A 20,550-nucleotide genomic window follows, 5' to 3' on the forward strand; every position below is an offset into this window, starting at 1 on the left:
GGGAGAGGGACTTTTTAGAAGGGCCTGGAGTGACAGGACAAGGGAGTGACAGTTTTAAATTGATGAAAGGCGGGTTTAGATGACAGGACAAGGGGGTGATAGTTTTAAATTGAGGGAAGGCAGGTTTAGATAAGGAGGGAATTGCTGTTCCCTCTGAGGGCGGCGAGGCCCTGGCACAGCGCGCCCACAGCGCCTGCTGTGGCTGCCCCGCCCCTGGAAGCGTCCAAGGCTTGGCGGGGCTGCCAGCAACAAGTGGAAAGTGCCCTTGCCATGGCAGCAGTGGCACTGGGTGATCTTTAATGTTCCTTTTAACCCAGCTTATTCCGCAGTTCTGTGATAAATAAAGCTCTGCCCTCAGCCGCGCTCTGCGCTCCCCACATGGAATCATCTCTCCCCTTGTCCCCCCCCCACGGCAGCGCTCAATGGACTCTCCCGCGCTGCCATGGCAACGGCGCCACGCTCAGGGATCGAGGGGCGGCGGGGCCGGGACCACCACAGGGACCGGGACAGCGACAGCCCCTGGATAGCGACACACCTCGAGACAGCGACAGGGACAGCGACAGCCCCCCGGGACAGCGACAGACCCCGCCGGGGTGAGCCCTCAGCTGCCCCCCAGCCCCTGCCGGGGTGAGCCCTGCCGGTTCCCCTCAGGAGCCGAAGCTCCCTGCGCGCAGCCCATGCCCGAGGGAGGCTGAGAGTACCGGGGCCGGTGTGAGTTGTGTAAATGCCCCCAGAGTGTGCCCCGAGAGTACCGGGGCAGGTGTGAGTTGTGCAAATGCCCCCAGAGTGTGCCCCGAGAGTAGCGGGGCAGGTGTGAGTTGTGTAAATGCCCCAAATGTGCCCCGCAGTGCCCTGGGCACACACCCGCAAAGCTGGCCCTGTTCTCTCCATCGCTCCTCTCACGCCTTTCTGGTTTTAGGTTACAGTTCGTTCTTCCCTGCCCCGCCGAGTTTTCATCAGCCTTGAAAGGACGCCGGTAATGAAAGGAAAAAAAACCCAAACAGCCCCAAGCTTTACTACGGCGCTTTTTACACTTTTATTTTCTGTCTGCCCTTGTGCTCTGCTGTTTCCCCAGAGCCACCATCGGAACCGAGTACAGCCCGCAGACCCATCCCACAGCGGGCCTGGAGCGGAGCTTTAAAGGCAAGTTCTGGCTCTGCTGCCATCATCCACCTGTTGTTTATCGCCCCACCTGTTGCTTATCACCTTATCTGTTGTTTATCACCTTATCTGTTATTTATCACCTTGTCTGTTATTTAGCACCCCATCTGTTATTTATCGCCCCACCTGCTTTTTTCCCCTGCTCTGCTCGGGGCAGAACTGCTGTAGCTCCGTACTGTGGGTAAGATTTTTCTCTTGAGAAATGTGCTTTGTAATGTGGGGTGGGTTTTTGGGTTCTGTGGGTTTTTTTTTGTTGCGGTTTTTCTTTTTGGTTACTTTTTGTTTCTTTTTTAGTAGACTGTGTGGAAAGGCTCCTGCTCGTGGCCTTTGTGTTTGAAGTTATTTACAACACAGCTGAAATTACAATTCTTGGTTAAACAATTGCAGTGGGTTGATTATGGTTTTTTTTTCCCTTAACTAAAAACCAAACTGTTTCAAACCACCACAGCAGTGAAGATACAGAAACCATAGAAAGAGGTGTTGAGTTTGCAGAGTTACCAAGATAATGCATCCTTCCAAAGTATGGTGAAATTGCAACATATGGTAAAATGACTTAGGGAAAGTGGCATTTAATAAGTTTCACGTTGTTTTCCTGATCTGACTTCATGTGTGTTATAGAGTGTTACACATAGAAATGGATAATTGGTTTAAAAATAGAAAGTGGGATTTGAAATGATTGGTGTCACAGATGTTGGGGCATGGAGAATATTAATTTATTCTGAAAGGCTGGAATTATTTTAGCATGCCTGAATTAAAGTTTACGTGTAATTTTTTTTCTTATATTTTTAATGTCATTCTTTTTTCTCTTTCTTTAAAGTAGCTAGCATAATATTAAATGTTTGGAAGGACCAGAAGTCTCTGTTGTTGTAATTAACAGCAAATGGGTGAGGAGTGATGATAGACAAACTCTTTAATGCACTTGCAATAATTCTTCAAAGGAAGTAATTTGGTTTGAGTATTGGTAAGTGGATGGAAGTTAGTGTAGCATGAAATCCACATTCATGGTGTTGATAATGGGATGTGAGCTATTGCACAGACAGCAGCATCCCTCGGGATTTGATGGGTTTATTGATGTGAGGAAAGTGTTGGAATTTGCCCTGGTTAAACTCTTGTAGTGTGACATAAACCACAGCCATCTTCAGCTGTCTGTAAGTTACAAACCTGTCTTTACATTGATTAGGAAGAGACTTGAGCCAAGCTGGGGTACACAGACTATGTGGAATTTGGGTTTCTTTAGCTATGTAGTCTTTAAAGTTGACTCGAACTTTGTTTAGCTCAAACAGCAGGTTTTGGTTTGTTACTTTTAGCTGTACATCCATTATCAGCACAGAGGAACCTGCTGGAATGATGAAATTTGAGTACCAGTGTGGCAGGGGAGCAGGCAGAAAGGATGTGGCTAATTAGTGCTTGATTTATTTATGTTGATGAGGTGCTTTAGTGTTTGCCTCGCTGGCAAATTGTGTTGCCTAGTAGAGAGAAGAGGGATTCATTAAAGAAAAACCAGACAGAAAGAGGGAACCCCTCTGTGTGTTTAAATTCCAAGTGTATTTCTGAGGAGTTTGGGATTGCCTCTGCTGCACTTCCCTGGCAGCCCTGAGGGCCCAGCTCAGGGAAATTTTAGGGTGTGCATTTCCCCATGGGGTTTAACTGTGACTCTTCCAGTCTCAGTGTTTAACAGTTGTTTTTATGCTTTATCTGTTCAATAATTCCTGTATTTTCTCAGAATTCTTCAGGAGGTTGATCACTGTCTATCCCTTGTTATCTACTATTTGATGCTGTTTTCTCTCTACCCAGTGTTCTTGAAAATCTGGAGGGCTTTTTATCTCTAATACTCTCACACAGCATCTCTGATATTTATCTCTGATATTACACCATTTTTAAGTTATCCCTTTAAGTATTTGCTTTCAGTGGAATGTGCTAAAGTTAACTTGTATAAATGGTATTTTTTTATTAACTACTTTCCCTCCTTGAGCTTGCTCAGCTGACCTGTATTTTACTATTAAATAGCCTTTGGGCCCCTCAAACCCAGTGTGTGACCTCCTCCTGTCCAACTGTGCTGGTCCTGCCAGCTCACATTAGCCAAGAGAAAAAACTTTCTTCTATTCAGAATTATTAAAATCTTCTTTTATCTTGGAAAGTGATAAAGGGATAATTGTTTGAAATGATGTTAAAATTGAGTGCTTGGGTTTTGTGACACAATAAGAAAAATGTTTTGTGCACAAATCTGATGCTTTGTCAGCACTGAAATGCTGCATTTTAGGTTCTGTGGCACCGGGTGTTTTAACTTCCATGTGCCATTGAGGTGTTTGGGCCCATGGGTGGAGATTTTTTTGAGCACATTTTATCTGTATTAATGCTGAATTTCAGGCAGTTTTCCATTTGGGAAATTTCCAATCCTTATCATTTCCCTAGGTCCTGCTCTCCCCAGGAAGCTGAGATCCACGGGCTACAGAAGAGTTTCCAAGCACCCTGGCAGCTCTAAGTCTCTGCACTGTCAACTTTTGTTTCCTTTTCCATTAGCCATTATTCCATTCTTTTTCCATTATTTCCAGCAGCAGCAGGAAATGCCCAGTTTTGCACTGAGCTGCATTTATCCCACAAACATTCCAGCCCAGCAAGGCTCTGGGTGTTCACCCTCAATTTAAACCCCCTGCTGTGTGAATTTGCTTTTTTGGAAGAGTGTTTTCTTTTTACAACCTGGGTAAAAAAGAAAAAAAAAATTAAAAAAATCAAGTATTCAAAATACTTGAAGAAAAAATCAAGTATTCAAAATACCACTGAAGTCTTGAGAGGAGGGATTAGCTCTGCTCTGTGAGTTATTGTGTTCCTCTGTATCAATTTGTCTGTGACAGAAGGAATTTATCTTCCCAAATCAGGTGAGATGGTTTCACTTCATAGCCATTGGTACAATTTTCTTCTCCTTGGTGTTTTCTATAGTTTTGGTTCAAGAAAGCTGTGTTTTAGTTAATATTAATCTGCTTGCACATGAACTTTAGGGAATTGCCCAAATGAAACAGCCAAGGAACTCTTTTCCCTGGTATCATAAATGTAATAAAAAAAGGGTTTTTTTCCCAGTTAAATTTAATTTTCGGTTGCTCTAGGATTTTATTGGCACTTCATATAAACAAGTTTTGTGCTCCATTTCCCTCTATATATGAGTGGTTTTGGATGTGTAATGAGTTTTTTACTGTTTTAATTTCAATCAAATTCCCATTCCAACAGGTTCCTAACTCTAAATCCTCGAAATTCTCTTTTTTTTAGGAGAAGTTGTACTGGGCATCATGAATGTCAATGATTTTGTAATTCTCCCAGGCTCAAAAGCTGGAACCTCAGTGAGATTAAAAACAAAGTAAGTGCCTTCAATCTGATTGGGATTGAGATGTGCTTTCATAGTTTTTAATAAGTTTAATGCAACATTAACTGAAAGAATGGAAGAGCAAGAAGAATCATGATGTGTTTCTTTTCTAGCATTTCTCTATGCTTTTATCCACAAGCCTTTCTTTTCTCAGGCTTTAATCTACTTCCTGATTAAATTATAGGTTTTATGACCAACCCTGTGTATCCACTGGATAACACAAGCACACTAAAGAAATCAGTGGATTGTTTGTTTTAATATAATTATACCCCAAACCTTTCTGAGTACAGGCACAGTTGTATCAGTTTGTTTGTTGGAATTTGCACTTGACCTGTCCTAAATTTTCCAGAGCTGTTTTCAGTCCTGCTGGGAGATACAGGAGGGACATGGCTATAATGACAAATTTTCCAGCTTCTTTAAAGTTCTTCAGATACCTTACTGACTTCCAGGTGACTTCTAATGAATATTTCACTATTTCCTCCAGAACTGTCAAGGAATTGCAGCTGGAGAAAGCTCAGTTAGAAGCAGAAAACAAAGAGATGGAGAGGAGATTATTGCAGCTGCAGTCAAACATGAGCAGAGAAAAAGAAGAGAGGAGGTAGGTTCAGTTTCTCTCTGGAAAAAAGGAATCCAGTGAGATGCTCCCTCCACACCTCCAACTCCCCATGTGGGATCTTTTGTAAAGTTTGGAATTTACAGTTAGATTGCAGAGAGGAGACTGAATATTTCTTCCCAATGTTAAACTTGCTTCCTTATGACTTTGATGATATTTGATCTGTTTTCCTCATTTATTCCCTCTCCCTTTTTCTCCTGGCTGGCTGGATTTGTCCCCTTTAGTTTTCAAACAGGAGACAGAGTAGTTTCTCCTTGTTTATTTCTGATGTTTCTGCAGAGGATGCTGTTGATATTTTTGATATATTTTTGATCCCCTTTTACATTTGCGTGGCTTCCCAGGGAGGCCTCTCCTGCATGGTGGCAAACAGGGCTTGGAACCAGGCACAGTGTAACGAGGCAAAGGCTGGGGTGAGGTTTCAATCTGAGTCACTCTGAGTGTTGGCAAATTCCTGCAACACCTGCTTCCTTTTCCTTGAGTTTCTGCCTGCTGGGAATGCAAATGCCTTGGCTTTGGATGCCTTGGTGCTGCTGAGCTGTTGGCAGCTCTGTGAGCACTGCCCTGAGCTGCTGGGGCAGTGTTTTCCAGGGCATGTGTGGCACTTTTGTCTCCATGGTGTTGTTGGTTTGTTCTCAAGGCCTTGTCCCTGCAGCCCCTGATAGGGTGGCAGTGCTGAGCTCCAAGGACAGGAGGCTTTGGCATTTGCAGCACTGCAATTGTGGAGTGGTTTGGGCTGGAAAGGATCTGAGAGTTCCTGCATTGTTAGCAGTGCTGGATCAAGTCCTGCAGTAAACTGGGACAATGAAGGCTCACACAAAATGTACTTTTGTTTTTATTCTTCTGAAACCAACCTTTGAGAATTGATAAGTTTTTCTTTTTTTTTTAAGTTTATAAACTTGGACCAACTTAATGGCTTAAAGATAAGCACTTTCTCACACATTTGTTGAATTTGCTGCTTTTAAAGGAGACTTGAAGCAGGTTTCAGTGGAAGAGAGTATTTGTGCTTTTGGGAACTTGATTGTCCTGTAGAGAAGAATTTTATTTTTGTGATGTTTTGTTCATATTTAACAAGCTGAAGGAAAATTTTTGTGCTTCTCTTGCTTGCAGAAGGCTGAATTCTGAAGTATTTTCTTGCCTTGGTTTGTAGGAAGTTGGGTGCTTATCATTGGAAATCTGGGCAGGCAGGACCAAGGACCCCCCAAGCCCGAACTGTGGCACAAAATAATGAAAACAGGAAAAAGGTAGGAAACCATATTTGCAAGTAAAGCTATCTAAAGTAAAACAAGATTTAGAACTGGATTTATGCTGCAGAACAGGAACATTTCAAATACTGCAAAACCAAAAGGTTGAGCCCCATCAGAGTAAAATTCCTGACTGCTTATTTTTCCCTGCCAAGCTTCTGATTCCCTTTGAGCTGGAGGAACATCAAATTTTGTTGGGTGATCAGTTGCAATAAACAGCAAATTATCCCAGCTCCTACAGATTTAATCCTGTAAGAGTGGCACTGGTAGTGGTGGAACTCATCAGGAGCCTGGCTTTGGCTGGCTGGTGCCCAGGATGGATCTGAAATACTGAAAGGCTTTGGGTGAAACTTGGAGTGCAAATTCTCTGCCTTTCCAGATAAAATACACCACAGTTCAAGTCTTTAACTCAGTTATATTGACTCTTGTTCTATGACATCCTTGCTCAGACCTAAAAAGAAGGGATGTAGAACTTTCCTGCTAAATCTTTGAAAAATCTGTTTTCTCTTCAGTAAGTACAAAAGGGGAACTTATCTTCTTTTGGAAAAATCTGTGGCAAATTTTTTAAACATGCAGAAAATGATAACTCAATAGAATTGCCTCCTTGTCTGTGAGAAGAGAGGATCAGAATGAAAAGGTTTTCTTTACACACCTCTTTCCCTTCCCCATTCTCTGAGACAAGGAACTCGTAGCTGTTGCTGCTTCAAGGACTTGAGGTTTCAGCTGGGGTGGCTGAAGAGATGAATGGGCAGAACTTTAAAAACAGCAAAATTAAAATAAGGGGTGAGTGAGGGGTAGTGTGGCTGCAGGATGAACTCAGTTTGCAGGGGAAAACTGAGGAGCAAAAATGCTGAAAATTATGAATTACTGGGATGTTAAATCATGGAAGGGCTAGGTGGACAATGTTTCATGTCTGGGGAGGGAAACTGGTCCTGGGCTTCATGGCTGTCATGAGCAATACATGGAGTTTTCTCTTGAAATGCATGCCCTATTTCCCTAAAATAATTTTCATTCTGTAAAACTTGCTGTTTGTTCATTAGCATTAAAACCTTATACAGATATATGGAAATATTCTTTCCTCTAGGTTTCTCCACAAAGAGTGAAGTTACAAGTACTCAAACAGATTCAAGGTAAAGGCATCTTCCTTAACCAAATAAAACTTAAACTTCTGCTAGATTATTGCTTTGTAGAGGTTGCTGCAATTAAACACTGAAGAAATCAGAGAGTGGAATACTGGATTAGTTGAGATTTTTGTTGTTTGTTGTGTTTCAGAGCCAGTGAAAAAACCAGTCAAGCCTAAAAGAGGAAATGTGGTAGCTCATGAGAAGTTGGGAGTGAAGGGGGTGGGCTATGGACCACCTGAAATTAAGGGTGGGCTGCTGGTAAGTAAATGGTTAAAAATAACTCACAAGCAACACAATTTAATGTGTGTAGAATGTTTTTGTGTCACTTTCTCTCTGATAATTACTTAGTGCCTGTAAAGTAAAGAGAGATTTTACAGACTTCTCTCCCTGAATGCAAGAAACAGATGAAATGGTTCTGTTGTCAGAACTGTGACCACTTCTTTAACTGGTAACTGTTAAAGAATTTATTTAAACTCAGTGTTTATTAACTTGCCCAGCATGTGGCCGTGGCTGAAGGAGGCTGATCTCATCCTTAACTAAAGAACACTTCTTTGTGATTAAAGAAAGATGTGTGGTTGCAGGCAAAGGGGCCAAAATTAAGTGGTCCATGAATATTTTGTAATTTTAAATCCTTACGTAAAGCATGTGTTGAATTCTGACTGATTTCCAAGCTGGCACCTTGTTAGCTGTGTTGTAGTGGAAATTTCTATTATCAAGTACGAGGTGATTTCCATTTAATAAGGGTATTTTTGCCCATTAGCAAGTAGGAAATAGGAAACAAATAAGAACTAGGAAACTCAGCCTCCAAAGTGTGGTGTAGCCTCATACAACTCGATTTTAAAGTAATTTATGTGAAATTCCACTGTTGAATAAGAAAAGAACATTTTTATTCTAAAAAAGTATAATTTCTCTTAGGGTGTGGAGGGAGATCTCTCTCTAATACACGATGTGATTTCTTTTCCCCATTTTTATTAAACCAGTTGGAGATGGTTTAATAACCCTCCAAAGGAACTGATATTTTGTGCGTCTCTTTGTAACGCTTTTCCTTTGGGGAAAAAATACGCGCGGATTTGGAATTTAAGAAAACTTGCCAACAAAAAAACCGCGGGGATTTTGCTGCCGTGCTCCTAATTTCACTCAACAAAGACCCTGGCACACTCCCAGCAGCGCACATCGCGCGTGTTTCGTTTTTTCCCAGCGGTTTTTGGGGAGCGCTCCCGGCCCCGGAGCGATCCCCGGAGCGCGGGGGCGGCTGCAGTGCCGGTGACGGCCGCTCGAGGGCGCTGCGCCCCCGCGGGACGCTGCGGATCCCGGAGCGCGGATCCCGGGGAACCCCGCGCTGGCAGGGATCCAGCCGGAGCAAGAACGGGGCTGGAAATCCGCGCTGCTGCGGGGAAGTGAGCTGCCAGTCGCTGGAGTTGTTCCCTGCTGATCCTCTGTTCACACAGTGAACTTCGTGCCCTGCTCACCCCGCACTGCAGTAAGGGGATGGGGGAGTGCCCTGGATGTGCGGATACTGACACCTTTAACAGCCGCTGTTTATTGCTTTTGGAGCCACAGGTGCCATTGGATGTGCGGCCAGTCCCTGGATCAGTTAAAGCAGGTGGAAAGAAGGGTTTGGGAAAACATCCTGAGGGTGTAGGGGATGCTGATGTTTTGTGATGGTGTTTGCAGGGGTCTTAGGGTGAGGGAAGAGATGAGAATGTTGACTCCATGTTTTAGAAGGCTTCATTGATTATTTTATCATATATATTATATTAAAACCATACTAAAAGAGTAGAAGATATGACTTCATCAGAAAGAATGATAACAGAGGGTTATGACTGACTGAGGCATTCTGGACAGCTGGACTGTGATTGCTCATTAATTAGACACAACCACATGGGACCAATCCCAGATGCACCTGTTGCATTCCACAGCAGCAGATAACCATTGGTTGCATTTTGTTCCTGAGGCCTCTCAGCTTCTCAGGAGAAAAAAATCCTAAGGGAAGGATTTTTCAGAAAATATCATGGCTGCCATGTTTGACTCTCATCTTTCTGCCTGTACCTTTGCTGCTTTGTTGTGGTAAGAGCAGGTCACTCACTTGGACAATGTGTAGACAAAGGATTTTTTTCTATAAATACATTGATTATTTCATGGTTTTGCTTGATAATAATCCAAGAGTTGGTAATGAAAACCTTTCACAGTAATTTTCTTTGTTCTAATAAAGGTTGCAAAACCACTGTGTTGAAAGTCCCAGTGTAGGAGTGGTTTTCTCCTTTTGTAGCTGTTTTCAATCAATCTCATCAATTACAGTTTGGACTTCCCTGCACTGCTGTATTAATGGCTATCCCAGTTAGCCCCTTAAATGACCATTTTCCTCTTGCTGACCTCTCCAGATGTGCCCCTGTCCACTGGGAAGCTTCAATAAGCAGCTCTTCATTAGTAAAGCACATAGCTCATAAATTCCTTTAAATGAGACATGCTGCATTAAGTGCCTCATTTAATCCCTTAGTACAGGTGGTGTCCATGGCTTTATATCCAAAACATGGGATGTGGGTGTCCATGGCCACTGCTCTGATACCAGAAACCTTTAAAAGCAGGGGTTTTGTGTGTCTGGTAATAAAAACTTTGCCTTTCTTATTTAGTTCTTGATAAATTTTTGCAGTTAATTGTGAGCAGGATCATATAAAATAGGAGTGATCTTGATTACCAGGTAGCTCAGCAGAGCCCAGCAAAGTGAGTGCTGCAGTTCCACAGCTGACACTAAAAATGCTGCTGCTCCTCAGAAATGCTTTATCAGTAACGTTGTGGAACTGATTTAGGAACCAGCCTCAGCATCAACCAGCGCGAGCCCTGGGAAGCAGCAGGACCAAGGATTGCTGCTGAGTGGTGCCTTTGATGAGAGGGCATCTGCAGAGTCTTTCCAGGAAGCTTTGCTTCAGTGGAGGAGAGGTGAGAGTGGTCCTGGAGGAGGCCTGTGTGCCACTGAGGTCCCATCAGGTATGGTTTGTTCTGGTTAGGACATTTTAACTACATTAGGAGCCCTTTGGGAGAGTTCGATTTTAGATTAATGAAGGCAGATATTATGTGAAGCTAAGAAAACCCATTTTACTCTTTCTCAGTGTGTCTTCATTAATAACAATCATCTCTGAAGGTTTTTTTTAATGCTATTCAGGGTGTTTAGCTCAGTTTTTGTAATGATCCCTGGCAGTGGCCAGGATGTCCAGCCCATGCCCCTGTACCCTCCCATGGCTTTGTGTCTCACGTGGCACTTCAGCATGAGCTGCAATGCTCAAACATAAAACCAGTTTCAAACTGAGGCAAGGAATGTGCAGGGCTCAGGATTTTGTGTGTTCTATCCAAGTACATTTTCTGCTTGCCTTCCACAGGCTCTTAATATTTCTTTGTCCCAATGAAAAGCTGCAATCAGCTGAAGTATGCATGGAAAAATATGGAAAATTCCTCTGGTCTGATTGGATTTGTGCAAATCCAATCTGTGTCTTGTTCCTCTAGTCCACGGATGGTGGTTTTTCTCTGTGCCTTTTTGTACAAAATAATATTAAACTGATTTTTTTCATTTTTTTTCTCCTTTTCTTTGGGATTTTGATCTGTGGAGTCACGGATTTCCATCTCCCCCACTCTTTCTATGGCTGCAGTGTGTAATCTGTAATAGATGAGTTTTTATGGCTGCTCCCAATACTGCCTGTGTTCTGTAAATATAATATTGCTGGCCATTTAAATTTTGGAGTTATGTGAAGACTGAACTAAGCAGGCTCAATGTGATGTTCATTCAAAAACAATGTAGGTGAAGAGGACATTTATAATGCTAAACAGCTGTATTTCTTTTTTCAAATAACTCTGACAGAAGCTGTGGGGAATTGTGAGGTACAGACCAATGTTAGTGCTCTGAAGGAACCCATCCACGTGGAATTCCAGAAGGATGGCCTGAGCTACATGGAGAAACTCCTGCTGAAGAAATACAGAAGGTATTGTTGCATTTGCTGCTCCTAATGAGAGAATTCAGAGATACCGAATTAACAAAAATCCAAATGAAACTTTTAAAATATTAGATATATTATCAAGAGTCAAGGGGAGTGTATACAGGGAGATTTATTTTAATAAAATAATGATTATAACCAGACTTGATCACTTGATAGTTCAGAATTCCTGCAAAGGAAGTATTTAGAGAGATTCTCTTTGCTCTCAGTTTATTGTGGAATTTGAAGACTGGTAATGATATTTGGCTACTTGATTTTGGGGCAATTGCTACAGGAGTTTTATAGAGAAAAGGAGTTTCCAGGATTCTTTTGTGGACATTACAGAGTTGTTTTATGAGTTCTTGAGAAGCAAAGTCACCTCAATGAAGTTAGGAGGAGTTAGTTAATGCTGCTGCAGTAAATTGGCTGGTAGGGTTTTTCCTTTTTTCTTTGGTATATTTTTAAAAGTATGACTTTTTAAGATTGATTTTTATTTTTTTTTCCCTGTTTCAGAACTCCAGTTGATCAATTTTTTGCAAGTTGCATGAAAGATTCAAGGCCTGTGCAAGCCCTGAGTGTTCAACAGGATGGGGCTGAAGGAGGAGGACAAGGAGATGATGATGATGATGACATTGAGGAGTTAACAGGTGTAACAGATTTCCATTTATTCAATCCAAAATACCTTTTCCTTGAGATTTTTCTATGGTTGCTGAGCATTTCCACTCTTAACCAGTTTGCCAAAAGCAATAATAAAAGGAGAAATTTGTGGGTTTTCCATAATGAACAAAAACGTTGCATTTTTGAGTGTGTTTTGAACAGGAAAAACTGAAATGCATGAAATTATTTATATTTCACAGATGAAGAGGTGAAGAAATACTGGGCATCTATTTATAGAGCTGAAGAATCCAACACTGTTTCTGAAAATGCAGAGTCCTCTTTGCAAATTGAGTTCCTTGATGATGTGAGTACTGGTAAAGGACTTCATGAGTCTCAACAATGAACTGATTTGTTCAAGTTTTGATCTGTTAAATGTTTAAAGTAGCAGCAGTTAAATAACTTCCAATAAGGAGGAACACTGGTGCATTGTTTGTTTTCCATACAAATGTGGAAAACTGATAGCTCCAAAAGTTCCCTGTGCTTTTTTTCTGTTGTGTTCAGGAACCTGCACTGTATGGGATTTATACACAAATAAAGTCTGGCAGCTTCTCAGCAGTCTTAAATTTTTTTCTTTATTTTTAAAATTTTTATTTTATTTTTTATTTTTGTTCTTTATTCAGTCTCAGAGTGAGGACTTGGAAGAATCTTCAGACTCTTCAGTAGAGGAAACTGGAGATGTGGGAATGAATAAGCAAGGAAAAACTGACCCACTGGAGGGTGGAAGGTATCAGGAATGCAGAGACTGTGGGAGAGGAAATAATCCCAAATTTGTGCTAGTTCCTAAGAAATGGAGGCTTTTCTTTGCAGGCAGTTAGATTTGAGTTATGTGTGCAGTGTTTCAAACCACTAAGGAATATTAACTGCCTGTAACTAGAGAGGCATCACCTTGAAATCCTAACCCATATGGGTAAGATGCATTTCTTTGCACTTGCCTGTCCTGAATTGTAGTAAATTGTCTTTTCTGAGCTCTTATCTCAGCAGGATCAGGAATTCACATACAGATTTTACCATGGATCAGTGCTCTGCACATTGAAGATACTCTTACTTAACTGACCTTGTAATTCCAGACAAAAACAATAATTGATACATCTGCAATTCTTCTGGTCTCCCAACACTTATTGGATTAACTGTGACCTGGTTTGCTTTTTGTATCTTTCTGCTCTTTTCCCCTCCTCTATCAAAGCTCAGCATTTGCAGACTAGGACACAGAACCAGCCCCTTAAAAGTGAAATGGGTATAATGGGAAAGTCTTCTTTGCATTTAACTTCCTCAGCTGAAACTTAATAGTTTTTACTTTTTCCTCTCAACAGAAATCCTGTTTCTCCTAAAGAAATTTCTCAAGGTAAATGTGAGAAGTTAAGTTCTTTTTATGAAAATACATAAATGTGTTCAGTTTATCATTCTCATATAGGTTGGGGTAGTCAACTACAGTGGGCTGAAAAATAATTAAAGATATTAAATTATGTCCCATTCTCTGGGCTATCACAATTTGATTTGATTGCAGTTTGATGGGCTGTGTGAGCACTGTGATAAATACCTATAACAAAGAAAACCAACTTACAGAATCATTCACAGCCTGCTAAGATGGATTTCAAACCTTATAATGCTTTTAAGGAAATTTTAATAAATTTCCACAATTGCCTTTCTTTAGCTTTAGTGGAGATTTTGTATTTTATAAATTCATGAAGAAAAGACAGTTGACTTGCAGTTTATAATTAATATTCATTACAAGTATTGCTATTTTCATGATTGTGTTGTACTTCTATAGAAAAACTGATTGTCTGCAGTGATCTTGAAATAGATGCAGTGCAGGAGGAGAGCATTGAACCAAAGGCTGGGAGAGGATCCCTGGGCTCCTGTGGACTTGCTGAGGAGATCTCTGAGCCCACTGAGGGGGTGAGCAAAGATCCCACTGGGGCTGCCCTGAGGAGCAGCAGGGGTCTGGAGACAGAACTGCAGCAGAGCAGGAGAGAGCCACAAGAACTGGGCAGGGACTGCAACGCCCAGAGCTTGGTCCTGCCTGGAACTGCAAAATCTTCAGCAGTAAGTGATGGTGTCTTTAATTGCTGAATAAATTAGGAATGGTGCTTTATCCCTTTAGATTTAGGGGATTGTCACTGCTTACCATATTTGATATGCAGGGGATGAAGGGCTCCACTTTGTGGTTCCAGGTTTTCTGTTAAGCTTCAAAAACTTCTCAGACTTAAAAAAGGTGTTGGAGGAGCAGATCTTCCCATGTTTGTATTGACAGTACTTCACCTCTTGTCTGAATGACCAAAAATGGTGCTCTATCTTATCTAACAAATTATTCAGATCCTCATTTGCTGAAAATAAAATTAAAAGCAAAAACAAATTATAGAAAAGGTTAGGACATTGATTTGGAGTCATTGGTAAACAGTGGTCACCTTCCTTTATGTACCTAAAAGTGAACACAAAGAAAATCTGCTTTTCATGTCCCTAGTGCAAGAACAGACTGAAGCTCTCACAACATGAGAAGTTTTTAGGATTTTAAAGCATATCTTGAGCAAAAACATCATCCTCATGAATATCTATTACAGCTGGCTGTCCAAATCAGTCTGTGCTCTATCAAAAGAGCATTTTATTAATCTAAACTTGCTGGGGCAATTATAAAGTTTCCTGTTTGTAATCTCTCTGTTTTATTCAAGTTACAGGATGTAGCCAAAAGACAGAAATGTGGTTCTGCATCATATCAGGGACTTGAAGGTTTCTTTGTTGTAGGTGCAAACCCTAAACAAGAAAAGCTGGAGGCCCCTTCTTCCCTGTCTGCTGCCTCCAGCCCTAGGGACAGGAGTATCCCTTTTCCAGGTACTGTTGTGTGAATAAATCCTCAAAAACATACATATTTATCATCTTTTTACAGTTCCCTTCCATCCAGCTTGCTTTAGGAGTCACTTCAGGGTGACATGCCTGCCACATAAGTGGTGCTGGGCAAGGAGAAAATAAATTCCCTACTTTGAGGCAGCCTAGTGCCATAAAATTAATCTTTATAATTATGATTAAACTGTATATGATTATATTTATTATAGTATGTATTATGTATAATATATAATAGAATACAAATGTAATTATTTATATTGGTATATCCCCTGATAATAGAGTTCCATGAAGTTCCTATTGCTTTCCATGGTGTATATGAAACAACAAGTGAACATCATTAATCTGATTAAATCTATCACTTGAAATCAGGCTTTTAGGCTGTTGCCTATCTGTAAAAAAATTTGTTGTGTGTCTTCTTTAATCTGCACATTACTCTTCCTATATTTGCTGCATTTAAATGCATATTAACACAAAACCTGCCAATAATTTGCTGTAATAATGTTGGATTTCAGGAGATGAGCAGTGGGTTTCTGAGAGGAGCCTGAGTGAATGTGCTGATGACTCTGTAGTTCAAGGTGTCTTGGAGAGTCAGCTGAACAGAGCTGCAAAAGCTTTCCAGGCTCAAAATCAACTTTCTCACCTGATGGCAGCATGGATGCCATGGCCAGGTAGGCACAGCCACAGCTCTGAGAACCTAATTAGGTTAATTTTAATTGTGGAAAATGAAAACTTCCCACAAAATTTTAATTTTCCACAATTGGAAAATTAAATTTTGTTTGAGTCGGTCATTTCTATATCTTCATTTGTGTATTTGTATTTTGGGGTTTTTTTTAACAGGCTTTTTATTTTATATATTTTATATATATATATTTTTTTTTAAAATATATATATATTTTATATATATTTTATATATATTATATATAAATATATATTTATATATTTATATTTTATATATTTTATTAATATTTATTATTAATATAATAATAATTATTTATTTTATATATTATATTATTATTATATTTTTTTGTATATTTGTATTTTAGTGTTTTTTTGAATAGGCTTTGGTGTTAAAAATACCTCTTTTCAGCTCTCACCAAGAATTCTTTGTATTTAGCTTAGTTTCTGCTTCTGCTGCTGCCCTTTTACTCCACTCTTAGCTTGAATATTTAGAGAACAAACCCTCTAGAAGAAGTTTCTGTATTTGTGTGTGTTGGCTGTCTCTGGTACAATTTGGGAGTGATCTAATAAAGGATTTCTTCTGCTACAGAAGCAAGTCTGATTATATGAACTCAAGGAAACAGGGACACAAGTAATAACTGTATCTGCACTTTTGTGTTACCTTTCTCAATTTCAACTGTCTCCATCCCAAGAAATGTAGCTCTGCATTATTTCTCACATCAGGAGCAACCAGGTTGACATTTTAATTTAAATAATGCTGTGTGCAGAAATCGAAGCTGTCAATTTTGAATCCCAGGAAAATATTGGAAAGGGTCTATATTTTATTCATGTTAGTTTAAATTAAAAAAAAAAAAAGGACCAAACTTCAGAGCTTTCTGCAATCATTCAGTGTCTCCCCTCACACAAAATTTGTGGCATTGTGCAGAATACTTAAATCATGTATTTCTTTTCTGAAAGATACTTCTGAAGTAGGAGGTGGTGAATTTATAGGTGTTAATAAAGAACTTACAAATACTTTGGAAAGTACAATCTTAATTTTTTAGTAGTGATATTTTTCATTAGCTAGAGTTGGTTTGAGACTTTTAATGGCAAGGTTTTTTTTCAATATTTTGAATTTTTTTCAAGCTGGTAATGAGGATACTGCATCTTTTTGTTCATATTTGCTCCTAAGACATTTCAGGCCATGAAAATCATTCCAGCTTAGCTTGTGAAGATGGAACCTCCTCCAGCAGAGCCATGGAGAAGATCTCTGGAAATGCAGATTTCCAGAGCACCCTGGAGCTGAAAGACCATGACCCATTTGATATTTTTGGGTAAGTTCAACTTGCTGGCTGTGTTTTTTATGACATTTTAGATTATTCAAGATGCCAACCATGTCAGAACTGAAATAAAACCAGCCCCAGCTCTCTTGTAATTAGCAGGTAATGCACAATTCAAGTTAGCATGACCTGTGTGGTGTCTTGGTGTTCTAAGCCCCCTCTCAGGCAGCTCAGAGTCAGAACTGAGGGATCTATTTTGTTGTTTGGACTCCAAATGATAAATTTGGGGACTGTGGGTTTTTCAATGCATTAACACAGATTTATGAGGTGAATCTCTTATAATCATCTGCATTCTTGGGTTGTGACTCACCATGTGTTTGTTATTTTGCCTTGGACACTGAGGAGATGACTGGAGAAAAGGAAGTTGCTGAAGTTCTGTGTCTCACTGGTTTCTCACTGGGATCTCCTCCCCAGCAGGGTCAGAGGAGCACTGAAGGGAGCTCCATGCTGTGTGCTTAGAGCTGATTCAGAGATTTGGGACAGAAACTGAGGGAAAAGCTGAATTAGAGTAGCTTGTACTGCCAACATCTCCAGGAAAAGCTTTTTGTTGTGCCTTTTAGTTCAACACATGTGAACATATGTCAGCAGGGCTTAAAGCAGAGAACTTGGGCAATTGGAGGCACTGGCAATCACTGGGGCGTGTTTCTTTTCAGGGACTGGGAGGAAAGCCAAATGGATGCTGAGGAAGCAATTCTGGAGGACAAACAGCAGGTTCTGGCATTGCAGTGAACATGGAAAAGTCAGTTCTGTCTCCACCTTTGCATGGTTCAGAACCAAGAGGATCAAGAGGTGTTTTAAGTTCTGCTCAAGACATCATTTACTAAGGAATATTCTGCAAAGTTGTCATTAAAACTTCTTGAAAACTTCTTGATTTGGTTTGTTAAAAATTCTTACTATGAAGAAACAACAGAATAAAAGAACTTCTCTTGTGCTGCTATTTTTTAGGATTGTTTTATTTATTGTTTTTAATTCAATTTAAGTTTCCTTGTCTGCAGGTGGAGTTTTGTGTCTCCAAATGTGGTTTTATGTGGCCAAGCTGGAAAGTGGCACACCAGGGGTATCAATGGGATAAACTGGGGTTTCTGTATGATCAGGTTTGTGGTGAGAAGCACAGGAGGAGTCCCTGAGGTCAAGTACCCTTTGTCACATGTTTTAGAAGGGACTGAACCTTGCAGAATAGAATTTAACAGCTTTGCACTGGACATTGAACTTCTCCTGCCACATTCCTTTCTTCCCACCTGCAGCAGGGAGCCCAGAGCAGCAGCAAACCTGTGCTCAGAATCAAATGGGAGTGAATTCCCTTTCTTTCCCTGCTCCAAAATTCCAGTTCAGATGGATCTGTGTCCAGGCAAATCCAGCTGTGCTCTAAGTTACTGCCTTACAGGCCTTTGATAATTTAAAGAACAAAGAGGAAATGCAGTTCAAATCGTCCTGGTTGGTTTGAATTTTAACAAACAGCCCCAAGTGTCCTTTTGAACTTGCTCTATTTGTGTTGAATAAAAAGCTTTTTTCTTCCTCCTCCCCAGAAAGTCTAAGGTTTTTATTAATGCAATTAATATAATTCCTGTAAAAGGTCATTTGGCCAATGTGGTGCTTTGATGTAAAGAGGGTTTGGGGACTTTCTGCTCTTGTTGAGGAGATGCTTAATTGTACCCAGTAATTGAGTGGCTTTGAAATTACCTAAATGGTATCTTTTGCTAACATCTTTAGGGTTCTCAGACACAGCAGCTTGCTGAGCTTGAAAGTTCTCTTTCCCTTCATGTGCCTGACTCTTTCCTCCTTTTTTTTCCTTCACTGTGGGTTTTAAGGAAAACTTTCCCCTTGTCCCCTAGTTTTTATAAAAAAGGTGTATCAAAGGCAGTGACAAAGATTTCTCTTTTTGTGTTGGGGATTTTGAAAGTGGGATTAATTAGAAGCTTTTGTCTGACAATTGTTCTTAGATGTTTATGGGTGAACTACCTGGCAGAGCTCTAAAATTCATGGAAATTGTTATCCTCCAACTTTCCTTTAGGAAGAGAAGCTTTAAATTCTGCTTTTCTGTGTTCAGAGGTGGCAGGTGCCCTTCACTAATGGATCAGTGGAAGCATTCCAGTGTCTGATTTGGTTTCTGGCAGTTAAACCCACTCTGGTTTGGATTCTCTGCTGTGTTATCTGCCCCCTCAGCAGCTCTGCACTAATATCAGACAACACTGTAATCTTTGCAACAATTTCTTTTACAGAAAGAGTACTTCAGCCACCCTCATTCATACAAACTAGAGGCATCAGGCTGAACAGACCATTGATTTGATTTCCTGCCTCATTTCTTGTCTTTAAGGTGAGGGCATATTTTCCACCTCAGTTTTCTTTATAGAGTTTACCATATATTGATGTTTTATTACAGCAGTTCTTTGTCAGAAATTGGGAGAATAAAATCACAAAGCAGGAGTTCTGCTTTGGAGATGGAGGCCAGTGCTTTTCTCTCATCAATGTAACCTTTCTTTTTCAGTTACTCTCCCAAATATTCCTATTACACTCATTCCACTGGCACAGGCAGCCTGACTGCTTCCATGCTGTTCCCAACCTTTTTTAACAGGAAAACTGATGAAGCAGCTGCTGCTGCAGAGTGTGCCTCGAGCCCTCAGCAGGCAGGGTAATCCTTTAAATTTGGGCTGCTTGGAGATAACCAGAAAGTCACTGAGTGCTTTCAACATCTGATTTTCAAAGTTTTCCCTTCCCATCCCTTTTGCTTGAAAGAAAAAAAAAAAAAAAAGCTTCTGATAGCACTTGCAACAAAATTTGGGCTGACAATAAGCTCCCTTTGATGTATTAGTGATCTCTGTTTAGGCAGTGGTGATTTTAATATATCTCAGTTTTATCTTCCTGATTTAAAACATTTGAAGCTGTTTTGTGGGGTTTTTTTTTTTCCCCTCTGTTTAAGTTATAGTGGTGGAACTGGTATCCTAAACAGATGACAAAAGGAGCATCTGAATTGCTGCAGTTCTGTGATACATTTGTTGCTAACAGAATAAATTTAGAGCTGGAAAGTTGAAAGCTTTTTATTATTATGAATGTGGTTTAATGTAATTCTCTGTGTGATCTTTAAGGTCCCTTTCAACCTAAACCATTCTATGACTCCTTGATATCAATACATTCCTTGATATCAACACAATCTACAAATGATGATTTTTTTTTTTTTTTTTAGGTTTTATTTTTATTTCTACCTGTGCTGTTGTAGAGATGCCTGATCCATACCCAAGTGTCAAGGGATTTGCACAGAAACATCACCTTTCCATTCCATTTAGAGGAAGAGAAACAAGGAGGGGGAAAATGAAAGACCACTTCATTTTTTTGGAGCTTCTGGGGTGAGTGTGTCTTTTTGTGTACATTGAATTTTGGTAGAGTGATTGTATAAACAGAAATCCTGGGAAATGACTTGGCCATCAGTTTGGGTTTGAGAGAGGACATCACATTAATTAAATATAAAAGCTCCACCTCTTGTGCCTGGCTTATTGTGTGTGGCCATTTTCTGCTCTCAGTGCCATATACAGCAGGGTAAAGGGGAACAACACAAATGCCACAGGATTCCAAGTGCTGGAATTCCCAATCTGCCATTCCCCTTGTCT

At 40.4% G+C, this 20,550-nt stretch overlaps 1 protein-coding gene across 13 annotated transcripts; it reads left to right on the forward strand.

Annotated features, from left to right (window-relative positions):
* Positions 1 to 445: 445 nt before the first annotated feature.
* ZBBX (zinc finger B-box domain containing) lies at positions 446 to 17,885 on the forward strand. 13 transcript variants are annotated; one of them, XM_077184184.1, is made up of 20 exons: positions 446 to 593; positions 920 to 976; positions 1,076 to 1,143; positions 1,261 to 1,342; positions 4,423 to 4,510; positions 5,001 to 5,114; positions 6,277 to 6,370; positions 7,455 to 7,500; positions 7,643 to 7,752; positions 10,302 to 10,479; positions 11,345 to 11,465; positions 11,970 to 12,103; positions 12,314 to 12,417; positions 12,734 to 12,837; positions 13,424 to 13,455; positions 13,882 to 14,156; positions 14,780 to 14,939; positions 15,464 to 15,619; positions 16,801 to 16,942; positions 17,602 to 17,885. In XM_077184184.1, exons 5-20 carry the CDS (start codon positions 4,443 to 4,445, stop codon positions 17,675 to 17,677), a joined length of 1,914 nt encoding a protein of 637 aa, XP_077040299.1. In that variant the 5' UTR covers positions 446 to 593; positions 920 to 976; positions 1,076 to 1,143; positions 1,261 to 1,342; positions 4,423 to 4,442; the 3' UTR covers positions 17,678 to 17,885. The 13 variants fall into 13 exon arrangements, with proteins under 13 accessions (XP_077040299.1, XP_077040303.1, XP_077040302.1 ...); XM_077184188.1 differs by lacking the exon at positions 1,261 to 1,342 and having other exon boundaries at positions 446 to 711; XM_077184187.1 differs by lacking the exon at positions 1,261 to 1,342 and having other exon boundaries at positions 446 to 627.
* The last annotated feature ends 2,665 nt before the right edge of the window (positions 17,886 to 20,550 follow it).

The sequence above is a fragment of the Agelaius phoeniceus genome, chromosome 10 (assembly GCF_051311805.1).
Source record: "Agelaius phoeniceus isolate bAgePho1 chromosome 10, bAgePho1.hap1, whole genome shotgun sequence".
In the NCBI taxonomy this organism is placed as follows: Eukaryota; Metazoa; Chordata; class Aves; order Passeriformes; family Icteridae; genus Agelaius; species Agelaius phoeniceus.